Raw genomic sequence first — 24,945 nt, forward strand, 5'->3', positions numbered from 1 at the left:
CCATATTGCATAATACAGAGGTTTACAGGCAAATATTAATCCACTCAGGTTATGACATCCTTGAAATCTTCCTATTTCTACACTACCCACAAGTTTTCCATAAAAAATGAATGAAATTCATCATTTTCTCTTATGATTTTAGCGGCTTTGGTAATGTAATAAAAATATTACCTGCATGACTTCCTATAATATAACTATCATGATTTTTTTTTCTTCATCTTGTCTCTTTATGTGTTTATTTTGGCCAATGGCCTCAAGTGAGTATTTACGATTATCAATCATCAAGTAATCTGATATTTTTTATGTGTCACAAGAAATACCAGATTGATTGACAGTCAAACATTTTTTCATTAAATGCTGCAAGCTCATAAATAAAGTAATGTTGATGACTAAATCAGGAGGATATTCAGTAAAACAATATATGCTGGTTGGTGTAAAGACAAACTTAGCCTCAAATCAGGCGTTTTGATGGGTTTTCAGCAAAGTCAGTATCTAAAGGCATAATTTACCATTTGCAGATGAAACAAAAACCCAGCATTAGTGCTTTAAAATAGTTCAAAATGTGAGTTAGGGATAGAAACAAACACTGTAAAATTCTGAATTGGTAAATCGCTGTTAAGTAATATCGTTAGATATACTTACAAAATGTGAACAATAGTTATAATGAAAATGTTTCCAGACTAAACCGTCTACAGTTACGGTTTACTGAGAAATTACAGATATCTCCTTATATTTTAGGCTATATCGCGAAAAATTTATATGACAGGATGTTTTGAAGTACAACAGACCTACACATATATGCATTATCAAAAATGTTGTGTCTTGAAAAGTTTTTAAATCACTGTTCCCAAAGGTAAACAGGACCTTTAAAGGTAAAGGCTACAATGTGCAAAGCTCTAATCTCACTCCCCCCCCCCCACCCCCTTTCTCCATTATCCCAGCCAGGACATCTGATCTCATTGTACTAATTCACATTAAAAGTTTTATGAACTTTGAATACTTTTCCTTATCAGCACTTGCAATGTGGCATAAATAAATGAAATTAAATCAATGAATAAAAGTCAAGCTGCCTGTCATGGCTTGTTTTCATCCCAAGACACATTCAGTTCAGTGATGTCACATGTTTGCTAAAGTCAATTTGTGTTTATAATATGTGTCTATTTTATAAACTTGCTCTCTCTCTACCTACAGTGTGATATACCTATTATCACATCTACATTGTACTCATCCCCTTTCCTTACTCCTCCTTCTTCGTTCATATCTGTTCAGTTCCCCCCCCCCCTTTCTCCTTCAACACCTTCTTCTGTAATCATTCAAATTTATGACATTCTTTCACAAACTGATCAGTTCAATGCTTATCTATGTAAATGTGGGGCAATTTGTCAATCAGATGCAATCAGAACAACTCGACAAAAGAATTTCATGAATTTGAATAATTACGCAATACCTGCTGCACGCTACACGGATTTGAGCCAGCACTGGCTGTTGGGTCGAATCTTGGTGGTCTAGTGGATAAGACGCTTGTAACAGTGATCAGGAGGTCATTGGTTCGAATCCTCTCAGAGTATGTATGCCCATGATTTCTTTTGTCATGGCTACTTTTAAAACACTGATCAATTCAGTGCTTGTGTATTTACATTGATGCAGGGCAATTTGTCAATCAGTTGCAATAAAAACAACTCAACAAAGAATTTAATGAATTTGAATATCTGAGTTTCCTATCAACCTATCACTTAATTCTCCGTCTCCCCTTAAACAAATATGAACAGTAAATTTGATACATTAAGATATGATTTTGCCAATAAAACAAGGAATAGCATGTATTTGATCTTGAACTTACGAGAGCATGGATAATCCTTTAAATTAGATATTGATAATCACACCTTTTTTAAGAAACAGACTGCATTTCATTTCAAGTGTTGAATATGTAATGACACACAGCTTTGTCACTGTCTTCACATTCACCGGGTTTGAAATAATCTATGCGTTCACACATTTTTTGGCATGGAAGTACTAGTAGTTTAATGACAACCAATCCACTGTGAAATTTCTGTTGTTACATCATAAACTCTGCCAAATACTGTACCGGTACTTTCAAATAATTGCTTTATCAAGTTGGATTCATTATCATTTATAGGTGCTGGTCAAATCATTTTGGAAAAAAAAAAAAAGATGGTGGATTATGCAAATCAAGTACAGAAAATGAAAGTTCAAGTTTAAATTCTATATGCAGATGTGTGGCACTGAATTTCTGGAAGCTTCATAGCATGACACTTTATATATCCACATAGTTATTATATCGGTGGTCAAGGTATGTTGCATATGAGCTTGCTCGTATGATAATTACACACACATACATCCATGATGCTGCGTCACTAGTCTCACGCAAATACTATTCTCCCTATTGCATATAAATAAAAATATTTCACCACCAGTGGTCATGTCTGTACACTGGTCGTTCACTACATGTACATGCAAAGGAATTAGATCTTACGCACCCATGTGCAACATGCAGAAGTAGGATCAGATTTTCAGTGCTTACTTGCGCACTTCCTGTAACTCAAAGCTACTGTACCGCAGGTACACGCAGAGCACTTATGCACTATCTAATTTTTCCCTTTTTATTATGATTAAATCATTGTTACTTCACAAAAGAAATACATTTTCAGGGCTTACCGTTAATTTTTTTTCCTCCTATTACAAAACAAGTGCTGACAAATCTACAAAACTATGGTAGATAGGCAATAAAGATGGTGCTCAATACTTTTTGTGTATGACCAAATAAAGTTCGTGCTGTGCACTGGCAGTGTTGTCAACACATTATTATGGAAATTAAATAGCGCCACCATCACTTGAGTTTTTCCATTTATATGCGACCGTGAGAACTGAATCAATACCATTCCAGTTTGCAGGAATGACAGTGCTCCTAGATACCGCTTACTACAATGTACAAAAAACTAGTGAATTTGATCAAAGTATCACTCTTTATTTAAGCACACAGATCACACATGATTATGTGAAGACAAACTTACACAAAGCTAACAAAGGCAGATTTGCTTATATTGAGTATAACTGACACATAAAATTTGTCGTCATCCTAGACCAAGACTCAGAATCTGCCTAAAACTCCACATATAGAGTGTGATATCTACAATGTACACGTACATGCAGATAAATTTAGTTCAGGCTTTTAAAGCATGGGTTTGAGCTTGGGTACAATGACATGACTACAATGGAAGTAATTAACTGTTTCATAGCAAACATCTACAAGGTCAACAACTTGGTTTTCCCTCTGAAGAGGCTACCAAGGTAGGCTACGAGGATAAAGTGTCTCGCCTATAATAAGCGGTACCCTACTGTTGCTATTAAGCAGACTTGAACCAGGGACCTACAAATGGAGTGCACTAGTGGCCTCATCAACTTTATAGCCATAGTAAGTAGCGTCACCTGTCATGACAGATTAATGTGTGAAGTGTAATGATTTCAACATACTAGTTGTATGCATCTACTGAAGAAATAGGTACCATGCCCTACAGACAAATTGCATAATAATGATACAAAAGGGGGACATAAATACAGTGAAATATTTGTGAGTACTGTAAAAGTGGATATTTTCGCGCTCGGCGGGGTAAGAAGAGTTTCGCATATTTTTAATTCCGCGGAATTAAGACAGCAACTACTGGAACATATGGCAAGCAAAAATATTCACGTGCTTTCATTTTCGCACTAGTTTCGGGTTGCGCGAAATGCGCGAAAATTTCAACACCGCAAAAATTTCCACTTTTACAGTAGCTGACATAAGTTGGAATGAAAGCTCGTCTGACTCAATTCAGGACTTCACCTTGAATGAAATGATCACATTTTAATAGCTACTTCTTTGTTTTTGTTTTGTTAGCAAAATCCGATACAAGTTTTGTCTGGATGAATTGAGTTGACATCACATACTGTTAAACCAGAAATGTTCATGGCGTGAAACTTTCGCAAATTGGAGCACGAGGCCTTCTTTATGGCATGAAACTTCTGCAAATGGGTGACTGGCATTCAGCGCATTGTGTACACAAGAACTTTCATGTGCATCTTATTTTCGTGCATCTTGGCTTCTTGCGAAATTAGCAAAAGTGTCATGCACATAAAATTTCTGGTTTTCAGTAATGTTTCCATCTTGCAATAGACCTGTTAATTCATCTACACTTTGCACAAACTTTTAAAAGAAAAGTGGCTCCCGATGACCAGAAAGCTTACCATACTGTCACAGCAAAACTTGGCTGATGTAAGATGGATATTAATGCACTGAGTGTGTAAAGGTGGATGGAATAGTTCTTTATCAGGTCCTCAAAATAAAAATATTAAATTTTGATACATTCGGAAACCAGTCTGCGATAGCTAGCTAAGCCATCATCACAGCAGGTAACCAGCTCAGCTGCACTGTGATAAGAGTGTGGTAGGTGGATTAAACCCTCTGTTCAGATTGCATGTTAACTAGCAATAGTGTATATTATATGTATAAACATACCAGTAGGGAATTGCAGGCATTAATCTACTCCTACTTCAAAACAAAATGACTTGGAAACTGTTGTCTGCCTATCAAGATAAAGTGCTCAATGCAGATGAGCATCTTAACCTGTTGAGGACGGGCTGATTTTGCCACAACACACAGCATTTCCCACAGACACCTGCCCAAGTCGAGACTCGTCCTCAATGGGTCAAGATCACAGTAAACATGAGTCTCTTTTATCAATGTATTTACATATAAATTTTTACAACTTTTATTTATCAAATACTTTATTTCACATAATGCTGCAATTATACAATTGAAGAATGTTAAACTTTGTGACTGGGCATCGCAGAATCACACCTAAATCTGAACATTGATTAATTTCCAGGACTTAATGTTCAGGTGAACAGTTGACATTTTTTCCAACATCACGGAGAAGGGTTTATTATTTTTTTCTTTTCTGCTGCTAATAATTTCTCAGTGAACTGTCTTCATGTATCTACTGAATGACAAAGAATCCAACTATTGATGCTATTTCCATCATCTTTTGTATGTTTTGAGACAGAAAGGTAAAGGTAATGTACAAACATTTTGAAACAATCAGGCGTACTGTACAATGTATCCCACAAAAAGCATACCAGGTACTTTTTTTTTTCTATGTATATCTAGACATACAGTACAGCTGTAGTACACATACACACACAAACACACACACACATCAACATCATCATCATCATCATCATTATCATCATCATCCTTGGGATGATAAGACCTTGTATCTCAAAATCATGAATTTGGGGGAGATACTTCATAATGTAGAAACATTGCTTCAGATTGCATTAATAACTCTTCTCTTAAAAACTGAAAAATGGTATCTTTTTTTTAAAATAAATTTTAAATTGAGTTAGGAGGTTTTCTAATGCATGCTAATTGAGGCCTTGTCATCCCAGGCATGATATGGAAATGCACAACAGTCTCACTTTTGGTTCATGACAGAGGGTAAATACAGAAAGAGAAGGGTATAAACTTGATATCAATGGTCCGGAGACCCTCCTCCTATACCACACAGTTTGCATCACAGACATAAAGCTCCTGCAACACACAATGCAATGCAATCTGTCGTGTGAAGTGAGATTACAATGTACTGTATGTAAAAGTATGCATAGTACAATTTATCAGTACTACAAAATGAAAAATATGATCTATATGTATTTAATTCATAAATGCATTTGATAAGCAACATCATCTGTAATTTCATGTGCCTATAAACATACGGGCATTAAAACCTCATGGTATGGAAAACAAGTTTACCTTTAAAGCACAGATCACAACACAATCTCTACAATGATACTCACTACCGTTGGTACATGTATGTCGCTTTTTATTGAGTAAGGATTTACATGTGTGTGTGTTGAAAAGGCCCCTAACATAATCTGCTATTTTTGGTCAACTGTGGAATTTTCATGCCGATAAATCTTTAATTTGTAGCCTGTGAACAATCTTAACCATAAAATATAATATAAAACAGGTTCAACAGATTAAGTTGCATTCTCAGACATATAATACTCCTTTCAACATTATTCAATCAATCACAATATTTTTCTCTCCTTTGTCATCATAATGTTTGTATTTATATTCTCGATATAATTCAACTTTTCTGTTCTGTATTGATGCACTTAGAAACGCCTGTATTAAGTACTACAGTATACTCCCGTTATAACGAACACGGTTATAACGAAATTCCAGTTACAACAAGGTAAAAATTCGGCCCGCAACGTTACCCACTTTGTGCTTTTTTATTGTTTATTTGTTCGGTTATAACAAATTTTGATAGAGCGAAAGAAAACTGCCGGTCCGGAGGACTTTGTTATTTAACGGGTGTCCAGTGTATACTGACCCTGTTATACACATGCTTTTTATCATTATCACTATGGACAAAATAGTCAATAGGACTATTAAAAAAATACATTCTATTTCTTTTTTTCTGTAAAATGTTTATTACAACCCACACAAAACCATTGTTACTATATTTAGTCACTGGTACACATCTTATTCAACAGAGGTCTGCATTCATGTTTACAGTGCGTGGTACAGGTTGGTATACGTTGGTACTACAGGCTACAGACAAACTGTAGGGGTTCTACATACATTTAACAATACTGTGACAGGCCAGGGTCAGGAATGGAGAAACTAACAACCTCAGGCTCAAGCTGTTTGTAACATGGATGGACAATCCAATAACAACATGAGGATTATTTACATACATAGAACCTACACCTTCAAACAAGGCATCTTCTGGGTTGACATGGAGCCTTGCTTTGATATAAAACAACACACAGACGAAAACCGCCAAAACAGAGGCCGGTCTTCCTGCACACAGTCACGAGCCAACAATCAATAATAACATCGAAGGTCAAGACACCGCAAAATCCAGGGCCTTCACACACACACAAACCGCAAGCAGCTGGACAACAGCACTCATTGAACGAGGACATCCCCGTCAGTGCAGGCCGCGCTGTACCGTACCACACGGCAGCAGCTGTATTATTCATCAAGCGGCGAAGCTTCAGCGAAAGTAGTTAACGACGTACCAAATGTTATCAAGCTTTCCCCAGGTGCTTAAAAATACAGTTAAATCATCAATGTACATAAGAATGTATCACTTACTTTACGAGGAACCCTGCGATAGTGAAATGATAAGGGCAGAACCGTGTCGCAAAAACTCAGCAAAGGTCGTTTTTCGTTTTTCGGACTTCATTCATATCCCTGTGTGTAGCGGGAAAATGTAAACAATACACTGGAGAAATTAACAATTCCGTTCACTGTCACAAGCTGGCGTCCTTCTTGTTTCTCCACGAATGTCCTTGAGAGAGGTGATGAAAGGAAAGAAAGTAATCTAGAAAACATCGAATTGATCTCTTGTTGGCCATTGTTGTATTCGATTGTCTTTCCACTCTGCTACTTCTCAGAAGATATTCCACTTCTTCTTGTTTTAACAGAAACCTCTGTTTTCATTCATTTGATACCATCTGATGAAGCGCACCTTGTATTGTCCTATATACAAGATCCTGAAATCTCCATAAACTCTCTGTGCCTGACCTAAAAGGTTTTTGATGGCAGTTACGTAGATAGTAAGGTGAACTGGTCTAATGATTGACTGACTTTTAAAGACATCTTACAAACAAGCAGAGACTCCAATCCCAAGCACCTCCTGATCTGGAGATTCTCCCGCCTGAAACCCCTAGCAAACGGGAGACTCCAACTTGATGTGCGCGAAACGCACATCACGAGCGCGAAGCACGACTGTTCTAGATGCTCTCTCATGCTATCTCAGGCTTATTTTTCAACGTACAATGACACTATATGAAGAGTTTTTTCGCAAAAACCGATAAGTCCATTTTTGAAGATTTTGAAGTACGGTCTCTGTCATATTTAAAGTACAAAATAATACCTTTTAAATGATGTATTGGTCACTATACATATAAAGGTACATTTTTGAAGTTATGGTGAAAAGAAGCAAAAAATTTCTTATAATTCTCTTTATTTTTCTTGACCTTTAATCGCAAATATCTCCATTTGGCAAATATGGACTTATCGGTTTTTGCGAACAAACTCTTCATATGTAAGAAATTATTTCAAGTGGGAGACGTAGAGCCAGGGCAGGAGAAATTAAATCTCAGGTAGGAGAACAGGAGATTTTGCAAAAATGGGCTTTCAGCGGGAGATCTCCCTTTGAAAGCGGGAGAGTTGAAGTCTCTGAACAAGGCTATTATCAATTACCTCTACCATGTGTACTCACCAACTGTTAGATACGATACAAATCAATCGATTTATTGTTTTGTAATTTAAAGGAAAAGCTTGTTACAGTGATAGGAAAACCAAAGGTGCGATCAAGGTTTTGAGCACAGACCTCACACATGTATTAGTAATAAGTAGTAATAATGTATCCCACATTCCCACACATACAGATATTATAGTTATGAACATTGTAGTATAGGCCTATAGTCTATATAATCCAACATGATAGTGAAATAAACAATGCAAGATAAAGTGGTTTGGCTTAATGCAAATGAAAAGTGAGATAATTGTTATGCACAAATAATTTCATGCACATCAAAATTCACTACTGGTACCTCACATTTCCTTCAAATGTTTTTTTTTGTTTTAAATATGCTTAAAACTGTACTGGTATTTCGTAAGACTAACTGTACTCCAAGATAAATTTGATAAGTGAAATACACACAAAGAATGTCAGGTTTACTTTCAATGAGACAAAAAGACTGAAGTTTAGCATTTGTCACGAGAATCGATATTGATCAAAATCACCTATTTATGCAAAAGAGGAAGGACAATAATGGTGCCATCCCCTCTCTCTACTTTCCTCTTGGTTTGTATGAAAAGCATTATTTGGTTAACGATTCAGAAACTACAAGACTTTTTGATAAGTAAAACTGTGTACAAAGACTCTAAAGCAAAGAAAAAAAATGTATGTCTTAATCATGATCATGTGATAAAATTGAACCGGCAGTACTTAGTAACAGGCAAACGGTAAGTGATGTGTTTTGATATATTTACAAATATTCAAATGGGTAGAATGATATAGTGTATGTCCTGTCTTTCTTTGTATGAAGATGAGAGGAATAATTAACGGCTACTTTATAAGACTTTTAACCCGTTGGGCACGGTTTGATTTTGCTACAACACGTATTTCCCATAGACGCTTGCCCGAATATACTCAGGGGCCTGTCTTATAAAGACTTGTGATAGAAATCAATCACAAGTTTCTTGTGAGCTGCAATGCAAGTTGCGATTGATTTGGGGACTTGTGATTGATTTGAAGGCTTTATAAGACGGGGCCCAGGACTCGTCCTCAACGGGTTAAAGGGATTGTATATAGTTTTGGTTGAGACCAAACTTCAGGTTTCTAACATTTTTGGGTGAGAAACATTTTTTTTAATGAGATACCTCTTATGAAATATGAAAGAGCATGTGATTCCAAAAGATATTCAATGTGTATTTGATAAAGATTGGTTTTGAAATGGCTGAAATATCCAAAACAGAGCAATCCCAATAAAAGGTGGGATCCACATTTTATTACAATCGCTTTATTTTACTTTGTTTTTGGATGTCTCGGCCATTCCAGAACCAATTTTCATCAAATAAACTTTGAATTCCCTTAAGAATGGCATGCTCTGTACTATTTTATCGGTGGTTTCTTGGTGTCTCACAAAAAGTTAAAAGCCCAATCCTCATCTCTACCAATACTATATCATCTCTTTAACATCACACAGGCATGTAAGGTTAGGAAGTGGAATACTAGTAGTGGACTTGGCCTCTCAGAGAATAAGATGTTGGTCAATGCCTGTCAGTCATTTCATTTAATGAAGTAGACTTGACTAGCACTGGTCAAGTAATCTGAAATAAACACAGGTATAAGATTTTGCTTACATTTTACTCTTTTTTTTTCATGTTGGTATGCTTACACATTTAAAACTCCTTTTACCGGACAAGCCCCCAGATACTGACGAACAGGAAGTTAACATCTCAGACTGATATTCTGGTAAATATTTATAATGCAATAATTTTACCTCATCTTAATTATTATTATGAAGTATGGGGGAACACATACAGAGGACACATTAACATATTATACATGCTTCAAAAAGAAGCTTTACGTATGATATGCGATAGTCATTTTATTTGTCCAAGTTCAAAGACTTCAATGAGAAAATCAAACAATGAAATACATGACTTTTTGTTGACAGGTTTCACTTTTATATAATACATATATACATACATAACGTATATAGATTGTTTTTGATAAGTATACATGATGTATGTTTGGCCCATTTTCTTTTTTTCCTCTCTTGTAAGGCTGTCGTATCTTCAAGCTATATGCTTATTTGACGACAGTCTTCTGCATTCACACTCCCAATACATGTGCCATATTTCAGTCAGATCATTTGATCCACTATATTTAGTGTGGTTCCAAATTGAAGTGTTCTCTTATTCTTCTCTTCAATCTGTACACGTATATCTCAGTTATGTTTGGATGTACAAACTTTGTTTTATTGTCTTGAAAATAAAAAGAAATGACTGTATTTCATTTGTAATATATTCAATGCTGAAAATTCCCACTAAATTCATTTGAATTGAATTGATAGAATTGAATATACATACATATTTATATTTGTGTGTGTATGTGTGTGTGTGTGTTTCTGTGTGAATGTGCATAATGACTCTGGAATCATATTGTGCTCAATCTTCACACATGAAACAGCGGAGGTCCATAAACAGGTGCCACTAACATGAAGCCAGCAGACATGCACAAAATGATTATGAAGCACCCCCTCTCATGGCAGAGTCTATATTGGCATAGTGCACCGCTCTTGAACATTGAGTAAGAGAGCGTGACTTTGTACCACACACACACTATATATATATATTAAGCAAATAATCAACGTTGGTGAAGGTGATGGGACAAAATATCACCTCCGAGGTGATCTGGATGTAGCTATCTTTCCGAAGCGCAGCTGAGGAAAGATAGCGTACACATTCAGATCGCCGTGGAAGTGATAGTTTGTCTCATTGCCTGAAAGTAAAAGTTGATTACTTGCTTTATATTCCACATCTAGGGTCCCAGAAATTCCCGTTTTATTCCACATCAGGGGGGCATTTCATAAAGGAACTTGTCGCATAAAATGTCCCATAAGTCAATTATATCCGACAAGTTCAGATAAATCAGCCAATCAGACTAAAGAATTTCTCAAAACTTGTCGGATATAATTGACTTGTCAAATATTTTATCCGACTAGTTCCTTCATGAAACACCCCCCCTGAAAACGTTTTAGCTATCTTTAGGTTTTTAGGCTACGTGTGCGCGTAGATGACAAAACAATGAATTTGCTGCGCGCATCGCCCAGCACCGAAGTGTAAGTGCATTGCACTGTGTACTATCAAGTGACCTAGGTCACATGATAGTCCACAGTGCAACACACTTTTATTTCGCGCGTACTCATCTTGCGTTAGGACTATGTGGAGATCAGCGAAACAACAGGGACTATCAACATAGAATGTGACGAACTTTTCTTCTCAGGTGATGTGATGGGCAAAACTACGCTTCATCACGTGATCAGCTCTGGACCAATCCTATTGCAACATTCTTAGTATGTGGAATATATATATATATATATATATATATATATATATGTGTGTGTGTGTGTGTGTGTGTGTGTGTGACGGAGGAATGACTGCTCACAGACGGTGCAGTACGCTCACTTTGCCTTTAATTCTCCCGAGCTTTCGACCGAGTTACTGGTCTTTTTCAAGGGCTTGGGACGTAAACAAAAAAGCAAAAATGCAACCAATTTGCAAACATTTGAACAGAATAAGGCAAAACAAGGCAAAATGAAAAAAAAAACGAAAGAAAATCAAAGGGAATATATATATATATATATATATATATATATATATATGTGTGTGTGTGTGTGTGTGTGTGTGTGTGTGTGTGTGTATATTTTTACTCAATCTAAAGGCCTATGTATACATGGATATAATCAAGCAACAATCTCTAAAACATAGATAACTTTAGAGGACAAATAGCTGGCCAGCTACCTAGCTAGATAAATGTATGATTGAAAACATGTCACATAAATCAACTGAATGATTTATTTCTATAAGCATTCCTGCATAGCAACTGCAATGAACATGAAAAGATAAGATAATGTCAGCTACATACAAGAAAATATAACACATCGCACCCATCACACTCTCTTCTTCTTCTTCTTCTTTTATTCAAAATCAAATCCAGTTTGGATGCTATCACTTTTTTGAATCATTCAATCACAATGAATCACTGCGCAATGCACGCCTTTCATACCTGTTCTACACAATGTGTTAATTACATTCAATTCAAAAAGGGACGACATGACTCAATGAGCTAAATTTTAGCTATATTCTCTCTGTAATTTTCTCAATAACTATTTTATTTCGCAGAATATTGAAATAGATACAATGTACATGCATTCACACAAAAAGGTACTGATAGAAAATAAAGTATTTGGTCATTTGATATCATTCTAACATGCATAAGACAACTTCTACATCATATAACTTTTCTATAAAAATACAGATTAAATTGCATAAAATCTATTTTACAAAAGAAGGACATGAAAGTTATTGTAAAATTCTTGCATACAACAACAAAATTCAAGGTAGAATCTTGAAATATTTTGCACAACAAATTTCTAAAGCAGCTCCTATTGCCTCAAACAATCTAGCGCAACTAAAATAACTTGCTTGTTGGTCACACAATCTCTTTGGTGAAATTACTGCAAAACATTCTAAATATGTGTACATTGCCCATCATCAAATTTGTTCGACATTCTGAATTTCAGTGAAAGTGGTCATCCTTAGGCATCAGAAACATAGGCAGAGTTATGAACATTTAATACAAGATAGTCTAAACTGAATATGCTGGTGCATGACATGCAAGTTTGACTTTGCACGAATCAGTTCGACCTTGCACATTGTACTGCATTTGAATCGATCTCGCTTGAAGTCAAGTCTCGCTTCTCTACTGAAACCTCCGTCAGATACTCTGTAACTGTGCACATACATTAACATATTATCATGTGTGATTTGATTTCAATGAGTTGATCTTCAGTTATCGTGAGGTTTACGATCATCTTTCACTGTATCTTACAGTGACTTACCACACACAAGAGTCGTTAACTGCTGAAATGAACTAGCAGCAATTAAAGGATAACATCATCATTAAAGAAAGCTATACAATTTTACATCTCAAAGCAATTACGTGTCCGGTCATTTCTGACGCCAGATAATGCTGACCCCCCCCCCCCCCACCCCATTCCATCACTGTAACACTTACACAACATTATAACAGAATGAAAAATAAAGAAGAAAATAATGTTTTTTTTACTTTGCTAGTTCCCACTTCAGTTTAATCTTCCCAGATTATCCAAATAATCTTACATTTTCTTGAGAAGTTTAATCCCATAGACATATTTGATCAGCAAATCAAAACTTGATATATTCTATATGCCATGTTAAGGAGCTATTCATATACCGTAGTATCTCTTGCACATTTGTGACCCGCTACAACAAAAGGATCCTAAAGTCGCTGACGGCTGAGCAGAGAATATCGAGTTTGAAGTCGCATCATCAAAATTCGTCAAAACAATCGGATATCTGTTTTCGGCATAATTATGTAGTCTAATGTTTTGTCTATCATCTGCCAAAATTTCGAAGCTAAATGATAAAAGGAAAGGCAATAAATCCGCGTTTTTCCAGGCCATGATTTTCTGAATTTTAGCTTACAACCTGTAACAGAAACGTGTCCGAAGATTTGGATTTAGCGCCGCAGCTAGACTCCACCCCTAGCAACGAGGGAGTGATCTCATTGGTCAGTGCGTGGCATCCTAATTACTGATTGGCAGTGCGTAGACCGCTGGCGCCAAGCTTGAATGAACATCGCGGGAGGTCGCTAGGAGCATGCCTTCTATTGTCAAACGGTGAAAACTGTCTCGCCTCCTGTTGATCATGATAGCGTCGGAAGGAAAACTTTGAAGGCGTTTTTCTCGAAACTCTGATTTCCTCAACCACTTGACATGCGCTGATAAAATCATCGATATCTCCGCAACCAAGTATTTTTATGGGTTGTACTATATATGAAATTAAAGTAGAAGATTTAGGGAATAACGTCATGCAAATTTCAGAAAATCGTTCTCCCCGACTTTAGGATCCTTTTGTTGTAGCGGGTCACATTTGTGTTTGCATCTATATCTCATAGTTTATGATTATATTTCATATCCCGGTTGTGTTTCCTTATATATCGTTCGTCTTCATATTACAATTTCATTGCCCTTGCTTACATGCATTTTTAAATCTCTTGTTACTTTGTTTTCTAATCTTTGGCTTCATACTTTATGTCTGAACTTTGATGTGTGTGGAAATACTTTCTACTTGTGCAATGTGTTCACTAACAAGGCCCTCTGGGAAAACAGGCCCATTGGCTCTGAATGTGACTTTACCCTGTTTGTTTCTAAACAAAACTTAATAAACGAAAGAATGGTTTACTGTGCAAAAGAAAAGTCATGGCTGATACCCATTCCCTGATAAAACTGCGCTGCTACAACAGTGCAATTGTGTCTGGTGTGTGGCAAGCAATGGCAATGTAATGGTATGCTTAACCCATTGAGGATGGGCTGATTTTGCTACAACAAACATTTCCCATTGACACTCGCTTGAGTATACTCGGGATTCGTCCTCAACAGGTTAAGGTTCTAAATGAATCTGTAATACTTGGTTACCCCACACCCACCCCACCAAATAATGATGCATTCTCGAAATATTACACAAGAATATGGTGTTCATGTGACTGCTTGGCAGTGATTGTAACCATGGCAAGTCCTGGGCCCTGTCTTATAAAACTTGTGATAGAAATCAATTAATCACAAATCTCTTGAAAGCTGCTATCAATCGCAACCTGTGATTGATTGATTGCATTTCTCCGTCTTAATTTAAATCATAACTTTTTTATAAGATGGATTTGCGTTCAATCGTAAAGTTGTGATTGACTTGAATCAATCACAAGTCTTTATAAGACGGGGCCAAGATCTGTAAATCAAGGGCCACAAGCTGTAAACAGGACACTCTCCACTGCATGGTAATTGAATAATGTGGCAGATGGTTACTAGGCAACAACAGACAGACCCAACTGAGATTAAGTGAAAAATGGCAAACAAACTATCAACCTGTTCCTTCCGCAAGTCTCCAAGAACCCTCAATGCCACCAGACCAGATTTTTTTTTTGTCCGTCAACAAAGAACAGACATGTTGGTAATCTGCCTGTGTAAAAGAAGTCAAACAGTAAACGTCTTCCCTTTCCACTGTCAACTGTGTGTCATCGAGCAATGCAAAAAAAGCAATCAGACATGAGGTATGAATAGAGCATGCGCTGGAGGCTCGCAAACTCTTCTGTTATACATCATAAGGGCACCTGAATTGGGTCAGCGAGAGTCAAAATGTACCCAGCTCAGCCTTGATTGCTACATACGTCTGCATATAAATTTATATATCATGTGTAGCAAAACACGTGCATTGCTTTGTTAGAAAAAGTGAAGTCATCAAAAATACATGCAGTTTTAATACAGATAGAGAACAGTAATTGATATAAGAAACTCTTATCTTTCGATCAAGGTAATTTTTCCGGTCAGCATGATAAACACAAATAAACATGAATTTAGGCCATGAATGTAGACACTCTTGTCTACATTTTGGAAACCTGGTAAACCAGGTTCCCGTACAGGAGTTAATGCTACAGGAGTGGGTTAAGACCTCGCAGAACATTTAACACAACTCCAATATTCATTCAGGGAGAGGGCTTTGTGTGTGTGTGTGTGTGTGTGTGTGTGTGTATGCGGGCAAATCCATGTATGGAGGTACATGTCTCGACTTTACAAGTTCCACAAGTGTTCAATCAGCTCCATTAATCCATCTGGACAAGGCAGAAAACTCTCACAAATATGCCATAATTCTACCTCTGCAAATTCTATACAATCCTCTCAAATTTGATGCAATTTCCACCGGTAAGAGATCTGCAAATAAAACCTGTGATGAAAATTTACAAGCATAAGCTATGCTACTTAAAATGCAGCGTAAATTCCTAACTACCCGATGATTTGTACTCTAGCACCATTTGTAAGCACATATACTCTACACAACAGCATTTCAGCAGACAAGTAGAGAGTTAAAACACAAAGCAAAAGGCGGCAGGATCATAAAAGAACTCTTTGCCCTGATTGAGATGCACGATAAAGAGAATACATTTATCTAAAAAAGATATATCAAAGATTCTTTAAGCTGATAAAAGGATGCGTTTGACCAGTTAACATAAGATTGGTATACAAATGACGCACAGGTCTGAGTGCATCAGTTGGAATTGTATGCATAAGGTAACTATGGAATGCTTAACCCACGAGGCAAAGCTGAGTGGGTTTAGGCTAAAATCCATAGTTACCGCATGCACACTATTCTGACTGACATACGAAAAGACATGTGCGTCATCTGTGTTATAGAATGGGGACAATTTTCTTGCCAAAAATCCATTTTTTGATCATGTTACCCAATGGCAAATTTATTGGATGCATTTCCTTTTGGCTTGCCATAGACGAAAGCCCAAAAATCCTGCATCCAGTAATTACTGGATGCATGATTTTTCAGCCAATAGGCATCTCGTACCGAGTGCGCGAACACTTGCTTAGTGCGCGAACCTTTGTTACAAGTGCGCGCTAACATGTTTACCACTGTGAGGCAGTGTGTGGCCAGTAGAAAATCCACACACAGATCTAGACCAAAGAGATCGCAGGATTCTCGCTACCCATTCTATAATATGTTATGACAAAGGCAAGTATTCCACAACAGTCACTATAAGCTTGCTGTTATCAGCTGAAAATAGCACCTCTTCCCCACTTAAAGACACAGATGGCTAATAAAAAAACAACAAACACACATAATTTGCATTGAACATGCATACTATTTTGCTATCACACACTTGAAACCAGTTTGATACATCTGTCCCTTTAACTTTTCTGTGAAATAAATTTTGTCTTATTTCTACACACTTACAGCAAAGTTCACATATGCATTCAATACAACATCTTGAACAAAGACTAAAGAGCTACATATCTTGGGAAATGAGAAATCTAATTCTACTGACAAATGATATAACATTGTAGAGTTGTTTGTGTAAATATGCCACTATTCTAAAAAAAAAAAAATGGAAATCAATAATCATCCCTTCCCCACAAAAAAAAAAAACCAACAATACACAGGAATATAATAATAATAACTACTGTATTATATGCACACTAAATAGTATCAAACCTTTAACGCACCTAAAGAACCATAATCATATGGACAAATAGAAATCCAACACTGCTAAGAGGTGTCCACTTTCAACTTTATGTGGCAGTATTATGGATGGGTTTGTTTTTCAGCAGTATAGTATAAGCACTGTGGATACAGCATCCAATGTAAATGTACGTAAACAAGGAGATTTTTGTATAATACTATTCTTCATACATGCACTAAATATGATGCAGTTTGCCTTTCAAAACGTATGCCTCATCAAGCTTAGTAGTCAAATGATGCCATAATGGGTTCTGCATATGTTTTGCAATACAAAGTGTCTCGAAGATTTGCTTTTATGAGTACTCCATTCAACAATTATAATTCATGTAAATTATGAGAATATAAAAAAGAGTAATACTGTAAAACATGATATTTTAGCTGCATGAAATTTTCATCAATTGCAGCCTACAGCCTTTTTGACAGCATGAAATTTTCACGAAGTGCCTCTGGCATTCAATGCATATAGTGTAGACAAAAGTCTTCATGTGCATTTTAATTTCGCGAATCTTGGCTCTCGCGAAATTTGCAAAATTAAAATGCACGCAAACATTCCTCTGTTTACAGTCATACACTGCTGCTATATTACTATTAAGCTATATGGAAAAAATCTGCCATTCACAGATGAGCATAAGAGATGAAGGCATCACGAGTGATAATTGTCATCAATCTGTTTATAAGAAGAAATTTAGCTTGTCTTTTTTTCTGTGGATAAATTGCCTGCACGGATAAGTATAGATGGGACTACTTTCAAATATTTGCGAACATCTCCTGTACATTCAGTCTTGTACGTTCCTCCTTGATATTTAGAGCAACCAATCCTTGTTTCAAATCTGTAACATTGTGTATAACACACTAATCCCACCACAATGCCAATATTTGCTCCATATTGCATTCAATACACAGTATGTAAGTCTAATATGTCTCTGACATGTTACAGTCCATATCACACACGATATTCAAGAAAATAATCATTACGGCAGACAGTATTACATTCCTACTTGCAGACATCAAGACAATACACATTGTCTCATTATCATAACACTGTATAAAGACACCGATATCTGTCCAAAATTTACCATACGTCACACAAATGAAATTCCAGATGACCCTACAGTAGGAAGGAAAAGTTGCGATTGATCTTATGCTCGATTTATTGAGCGTAACTCGGTGAATCGAGCGTAGGTTCAATATTGAGCGTAATCCCGTTTCATAGAAACATTTAAAGCTTGATTTCTAGAAAAATCAAGTGTAACTTTCAGTAGATTGAGCATTATTTGCAATCAATTGCAAAGTTGTTTATGAAACACGATTTGTGATCTCAATCTTTATGAAACAGGCCCATAAATTCTGTAACTTGGCCTCCTGGAGGCTGACATTTTACTTCTCCAAGCCTCCTGCACATTATATGGCAATAGCCATCTAGTCCATTTTAGTGACGACTAGCTAAACATTAAGAAAAATCAACTGATATCGCAACATATGTATGCATGATACAAAGGATGCAACAAAGACACAACGTCAGGCAATTCATTTTAATGATTTGCAAGGCTCAGAAAAACACTCAATACCATGCTAGAATCAAACTACATTTCTATTGTTCACTAGAGAGCACTAATATTTCAGACCTGATCAAGGCTTGCAGTAGCATTGTACACCATGATTTTCTAATATTTGATAGATACATCCTTCAATGCCTCTATTATCAAGAGATGGTAAAGTCAAAATCCAAATCCCCATACAACATCATCTGCAGTTCTTTGCAAACATATTTGCCACATATTTGTGTTGCTAGCATCATCTTTCAAGAGCATAATGGAAGTAAGATATTTCTCTACTTCTCTTCACCTTGATGCTATGGAAACAAGTGATAGAGTATATATATGATGTTGTACTAGATATGAAAATCATCTTAGGAAAGTTCATGTCTCATTTTACACATTTCAAAAATTTGCCTTCTGTGTTTGTTTGTTGATACGATATTGCCTATACATATCTAAAATTAATAGTTTTCAAGTACTTAACATAATTTCCCTTCACACCTCTTATCAATTAACATCAAGATTCCTTTGTCAAGCAATGTTTCACTAAATGCAATTCTGTCCTAACAATCAAATAAATGCTGAAAAGTATTTTTAAAATAAAAGAAAACCCTTATTTTGTTTAGTATTTTCCACCCTGCTAGGGTTAGGAAAATCAAACTACCGGTACTGTAAACGTGGAAATGTCAGTATGAGTAACCTGGCTAGCTAAGATGAATTTTGTGTGTTTTTAATTCCACAGAATCAAAATACGAAATGGTAGTATATATACATTGTATGACAAGCAAAAAAATTTGTTCGCTTTTATTTTTGCTGTAGTTTCATGTGACATGAAATACATGATATGATTTTTTTTTTAAGTATTAGGGAGGATATTAAAGGGGAAAATCCAGTCCAAATATAAGTTAGTCTGATAAGAAAGAGTAAAATATTACGAGTTCAACTGTAAAATTTTGATTGAAATTGAAATCAGGTGAAAAATATGGAAGTTATGACATTTTGAAGTTTCGCTAATTTTTCAGGAAACAGTTCTTGAATGGTCAATATGAATATGCAAATGGCAAAAAAAGCATGTCATACTCTCACAACTTGCCATATAGTTTCTATATAAAATTTTTGAATTTCCAGTTTTTCATTCAAACGCAATTATGCCCGAGGCTTAAATCCTGATATATCTAACTGATCACTATTCTGATGTTATTCAACCAGTAATAACATTATGATTTAGACTTCAATGACAGAAACATTGAATTTTCATCATTTTTTGTACACAATCAATGGAAAATTGTGAGGTTATGACATGGGTCAGCTCACTCATTTGCATATTCATATCCACTGTACAAGAACTGTTTTGCAGAAATAAGCAAAACTTCAAAATTTCATAACTTTAGTCAAATTTTTACCATTGAATTCATAAGAACTTGCTCTTTTTTTTCAGACTAACTTATTTTGGGACTGGATTTTCCCCTTTAAGTCACACCTGACTGCAGAGTTGTTCACAGAGTTGTAAACATAACTGGTTCTTCGCACTCTGAGGGAATTACAACGGTGGATCATCTGATGAACATATCAAAGCTTTCAATTCAACACCATGATTTTATAGTATTAAAAGAAAAGCATCACAGTGGCAATTTTGTCGCAACTAGACTGTTCCATAATCATGAGAAGAATGAAAGAAGACTAATGAAACTTTTCTCATCACGAAACTACGATGTGATACTGTCGGGTCATAAAATTTTTGGCACAAGCTTTTTTTTAAAATTGAAATTATTAAATATCTTAGGATAACAATTCGTATAAAGTAGAAAGGTGTGCAAAGAAAGATTTGCACATTAGATCTGAACACTTGCAGATTGTTCTTAGATTGCTAAGTGGTGTTCTCCATCGCGACACGTCTGAACTTCCCTGTCTTGGCTTTCTCAAAGGCGGTCTCGAACTCGGCCAAAGGGTAGACGGCTCCTATCAGCTGTTCAAATGGGTACTTCCTCGCGACCGCTGACATGAACTCTACCGCCCTCTGGAGGTGCTCTGGTGCATAGTTATGGATACCTGCCATAAGTTCAGAAGGTTGACACATACACACAAACATTAATACAGATGGTTAGCACTCAATTCAAAATCATATTGCTCATGGCATGTGAGGAAAAAAAAAAAGAGAAACAGAAATTCCTGAAGAATGGTTTTAAAATGACTTAACCTCAGATACTAAGCATCTTCATCACATGGTCTCTTCAATGTTTTACAGAGGGCTTTCACACTTACAGATAACTCATCATCACCATTTCTGTTGGCAAAAATATGCTGTTGATGACTGAATCCACACGAACCTTTGTTATCTGTTGCCTAGTAGGATGCAGCCAAAGCAACTGAGTCTTGCGTATTTCTTAGTGTTTTCAACAAGTTGTTATTGGTCTCCCTTGCCTCCCTTTGCCTTTCACTTTCCCTATAACCCTTTGCATACCACATCAATTCCTGTCCATAGGTTTGTGTGTGACATTTGGGCACATTTGACTCACTGGCAAAGAAAGGATTAAATAAGAGTCTGTTCCATAGAATTTCTTCTCATGATGTGTCCAAAAGTGGATGCTACATCCCCTTATGTAAGACTATTATAGACCTGATCCAATCTTCTTTAGTACCGAATCGATTGGCTTGTCTGCTTTCCATGAAATTCTAAGCATTCTGCCGTAACACCATATTTTGAAGGCATTCAACTTTTTGTAATCCTTTTAAAGTGTCCAAGTCTCACATCCATACATTGCAATGGGAAACACTATGGTCCGTACTATTTGTCCCTTTGGTTTTATAGGTAACTCATTTTCTTCTGAACATTTTTTGAGTCTCAGAGTGTTCATGTACAGAAATGTGTCTCCTTGCCAAGTCAAATTTTGACAGGTTATGATACATGTATTCCGTACAACATCTATCTAAAAAATCATCTGTCAATCAATCAATCAATCATGCAAAGCTCAACAGACTGACACGTAAGGATGTGCACAGTACATGCACGTATATGGCTGAAGTGAATTATAAGAGTTTGAGCTAGGATCCATCTTTTCATTCATGTGTTTGAGGTCATACTATTCAGGCTACAAGTGTGCATCCAGAATCATGCAGAAACTGGATTGCAAAACATCCGCTGACTACCATTGTGAAATATGATATGAGAAAAGCATTTGGGAGGAAGGTAATTAAAGTTTTCATTTACACCTTCACAAATCTACTTGATTGTCACGATATCAGTCACAAAACATTTTACAAATGATTGCTTCCTTCAAAGTGTGCAAGCCCTTTAATATAATAATCTAATGCAAAATGCAATGCACTCTTTCGGTTTGGTTTCACTTCTCTCACACTAATCTGTCACAGGCAAACAAATAATTCACTTCTCAAATGCACTTGAGGGAAATAAATGAAATAGAGAAACCTAGCGTGTTGATCATATCGACATGAGTGATATTTTTAAATGTTTTTCAGCGCAATGAAACATATTTCTGGTCTATTGACTACTTAATGGAACGATTTGTTTATCATAAGACTTGTGGAGTACGTGCAGTCAAATCAGCGAATGAATGGTTTGTGCTGCCATTCAACCAGAATCAAATACCCGGCACATTTTTTAATCATTAGTCCGCTCCCACAATTTGTGCATGGCTGCTTTTTGACTTTATTTCTCCATAGAGCCATTTGATCAGATTTCTTTCCCCTATCTTCAGTATAATTTGATATCCGCAAGGGCTCTCAGATCATATCATGCTTCAGTGGCCTTTAAGGCCTTTTGCATCTCAACTGCTTCCACTAAAGTAGAGACCTGTTTGCATTCCAACCACTTCAGCTGAAGTGAAGGCATTTTGCATCTCAACTGCTCCACTGAACTATAAAAGCACTTTAAACAGACTACATGTTGAAATATCTAAAGTATGGCAAATTATACATTACTAGAAAGCTAAGAGCATGAACAATGTCAATATATCATATACCCGAAGGATATCCATGACATAATCAGACGCAATTAAACAAACTGTATTCTTTTTGGTTTTCTGAGTGAGAGACAGTTACCATCTCGGCTCTCTATTGGATGATGTATTAAAGTGTGTGTACGAGTACCTGCGGCCAAGCAGCGAGCTGCGAAACAGCGTGCGCGCATGCACAGCGGCCACGCATAGCAGCAGTTGATTTGAACGGCGCTGTGTTTTGGAAAGCAGCTGCAAGACCTGTGGCTGTGCAAGAAAAACAAAAAAATGAATTTTTTGGAATAATTCATAAAATCGGTATGCGGCAAACATCAATTAGGAATAGATTAGGTTTATTAGATGTTCCACTAGAACTGAATCAATGGGGCTGAAATACCCTTTTTAGGGCATTTTTAGCTAAAAATTTTACGGATTAGCCCAAAGTAGGCTGTATGGCGTAGACCTCATTCTGCATAGCAATAAAGTGATACGAAAAGATCAGCTGTCTGTATTCAAGACTGACCATGTTAACATTATCTACCATTGTTAGGTAAAAAGCCCAATTAATGGGAAGAGACAGATATGATCAGTCTATTTACTGAGATGACAATTAGAAATTTGTATTTTAACCATACTAGCCTACAAATACAATACGGTACAGGTATAGGCCTACCATGTAAAGACTAGATTCAAACAGTATCACCCACTCAATATCATGGCACCGGACAGTCAGTAGTCTAGATCTAGAGATAGTCTGTGCAAATTGATGTGTATGCCTTGGGGAATCTGAATAGGAATTGCAAACAATGCATGGCAGCTAGGGACAGTCCATGCGGATGTCTCAAATTCCAGAAACCCGAATTTCACCAAAATCACGGGATATGCTTAGTTGCTTATTTTATATTCATGTGAGTTTCATGTTGTCAATCAATTTGCCCTCAAAACAACACATTCTTTGTGAGTAATTGCGGCGTACGTACGTTGCATGCACAATATGAAACTGAACTTGGCTGTCTATATTATGTGAGGAATCTGTCAAATGACCAAGAACAACAACAACAAACAATCGATGTTAAAATGATTTATGGCAAATTGAGGGGAGTCGGGTGAGAAATGCAGTTCTTAGATCGTACTAGACTAAAAAAACAAAACAAAACAGACAGACAGACACGCAAATACACACACACATTTCTCAATAACTGACTTCTTTTAGCTTGTTACAATCGTTGCACACCAAGCAGATGTAATCTCTTTGTCGCACACTGATTTTCAGCTCCTGCAGTAGTCCTCGTTTGCGTAATATTAGACATCTACACTTCAGTTCTTGATTGTGCAGGCAGCGTACGCCACTATCTGTTACGAAGGTTGTGCTTGTTTTCAGCGGCGCTTTCCCACAACCGATTTTATTTTCGTTCAAATTCACGAGAGTAGTTGGAAATAAGCTATACCCTGTGATTTTGGTGTAATTTTGTCCTGCGGCATTTGAGATCTCTACATGGATACGAAAGTACATAAGCGCCCTCTTGTACCAGTGCATTCACTCAAGCTGACCCATCTCATTGGCCTCAACCCCCGGCCTGTCAGGGAGCAATGCTGATACAGCTGGGTTAGCTGCTGCAGCACCACCCTACTTCTGCCGCTTGCACGCCGTCTTCAGCATCCCCTAACTCCCTCAAATCGCTATCATCTTTGTCGCTGTCATCACTCCTGGTTTAAAGATCTCTCTACTCAGGTGGAGATTAAATCGTCTTACTTAGGCCATTTTGCCTCAGTAACAAAGTATCAGAATGCTTGTATTCTACAACTTCATTCACTGTGACTGAAAAAGCACGCAAACTCATAAGCAACAGCCGGCGTCGTAATGCCTCGTACACATCATCAAGTGAGTGGCTGAATTCTAGACGAATTCCGAGGCCATGAGTGAGGGGATATTGACACATTTCGCAGCCTTTCTAGAACAATATCTTTAAAATGTTAGACTAAAAAACATACAAATTCATATTCTCAGTACAACTTCTTGTCTTGA

The 24,945-nt window shown here is 36.7% G+C and overlaps 2 protein-coding genes across 4 annotated transcripts in view; both read right to left on the reverse strand.

Annotated features, from left to right (window-relative positions):
• LOC139722157 (uncharacterized) overlaps positions 1 to 7,266 on the reverse strand; it is a 175,444-nt gene extending 168,178 nt beyond the window's left edge. For all 3 annotated transcript variants that reach the window (XM_071633468.1, XM_071633467.1, XM_071633466.1), the window contains exon 1: positions 7,163 to 7,266. The gene's annotated coding sequence lies outside the window, so the exon portion shown is untranslated. The remainder of the gene's footprint in view (positions 1 to 7,162) is intronic.
• A 13,161-nt stretch (positions 7,267 to 20,427) lies between these two features.
• Positions 20,428 to 24,945, reverse strand: part of LOC139722159 (L-threonine 3-dehydrogenase-like) — a 36,159-nt gene continuing 31,641 nt past the window's right edge. Inside the window, exon 7 of the mRNA XM_071633474.1 lies at positions 20,428 to 21,015. Coding sequence (XP_071489575.1) covers positions 20,834 to 21,015 — 182 coding nt within the window. The 3' untranslated portion in view covers positions 20,428 to 20,833. The remainder of the gene's footprint in view (positions 21,016 to 24,945) is intronic.

Source organism: Diadema antillarum, unplaced genomic scaffold (assembly GCF_040938485.1).
Source record: "Diadema antillarum isolate AM-2024a unplaced genomic scaffold, OU_Dant_1.0 scf00000159, whole genome shotgun sequence".
Classification (NCBI taxonomy): domain Eukaryota; kingdom Metazoa; phylum Echinodermata; class Echinoidea; order Diadematoida; family Diadematidae; genus Diadema; species Diadema antillarum.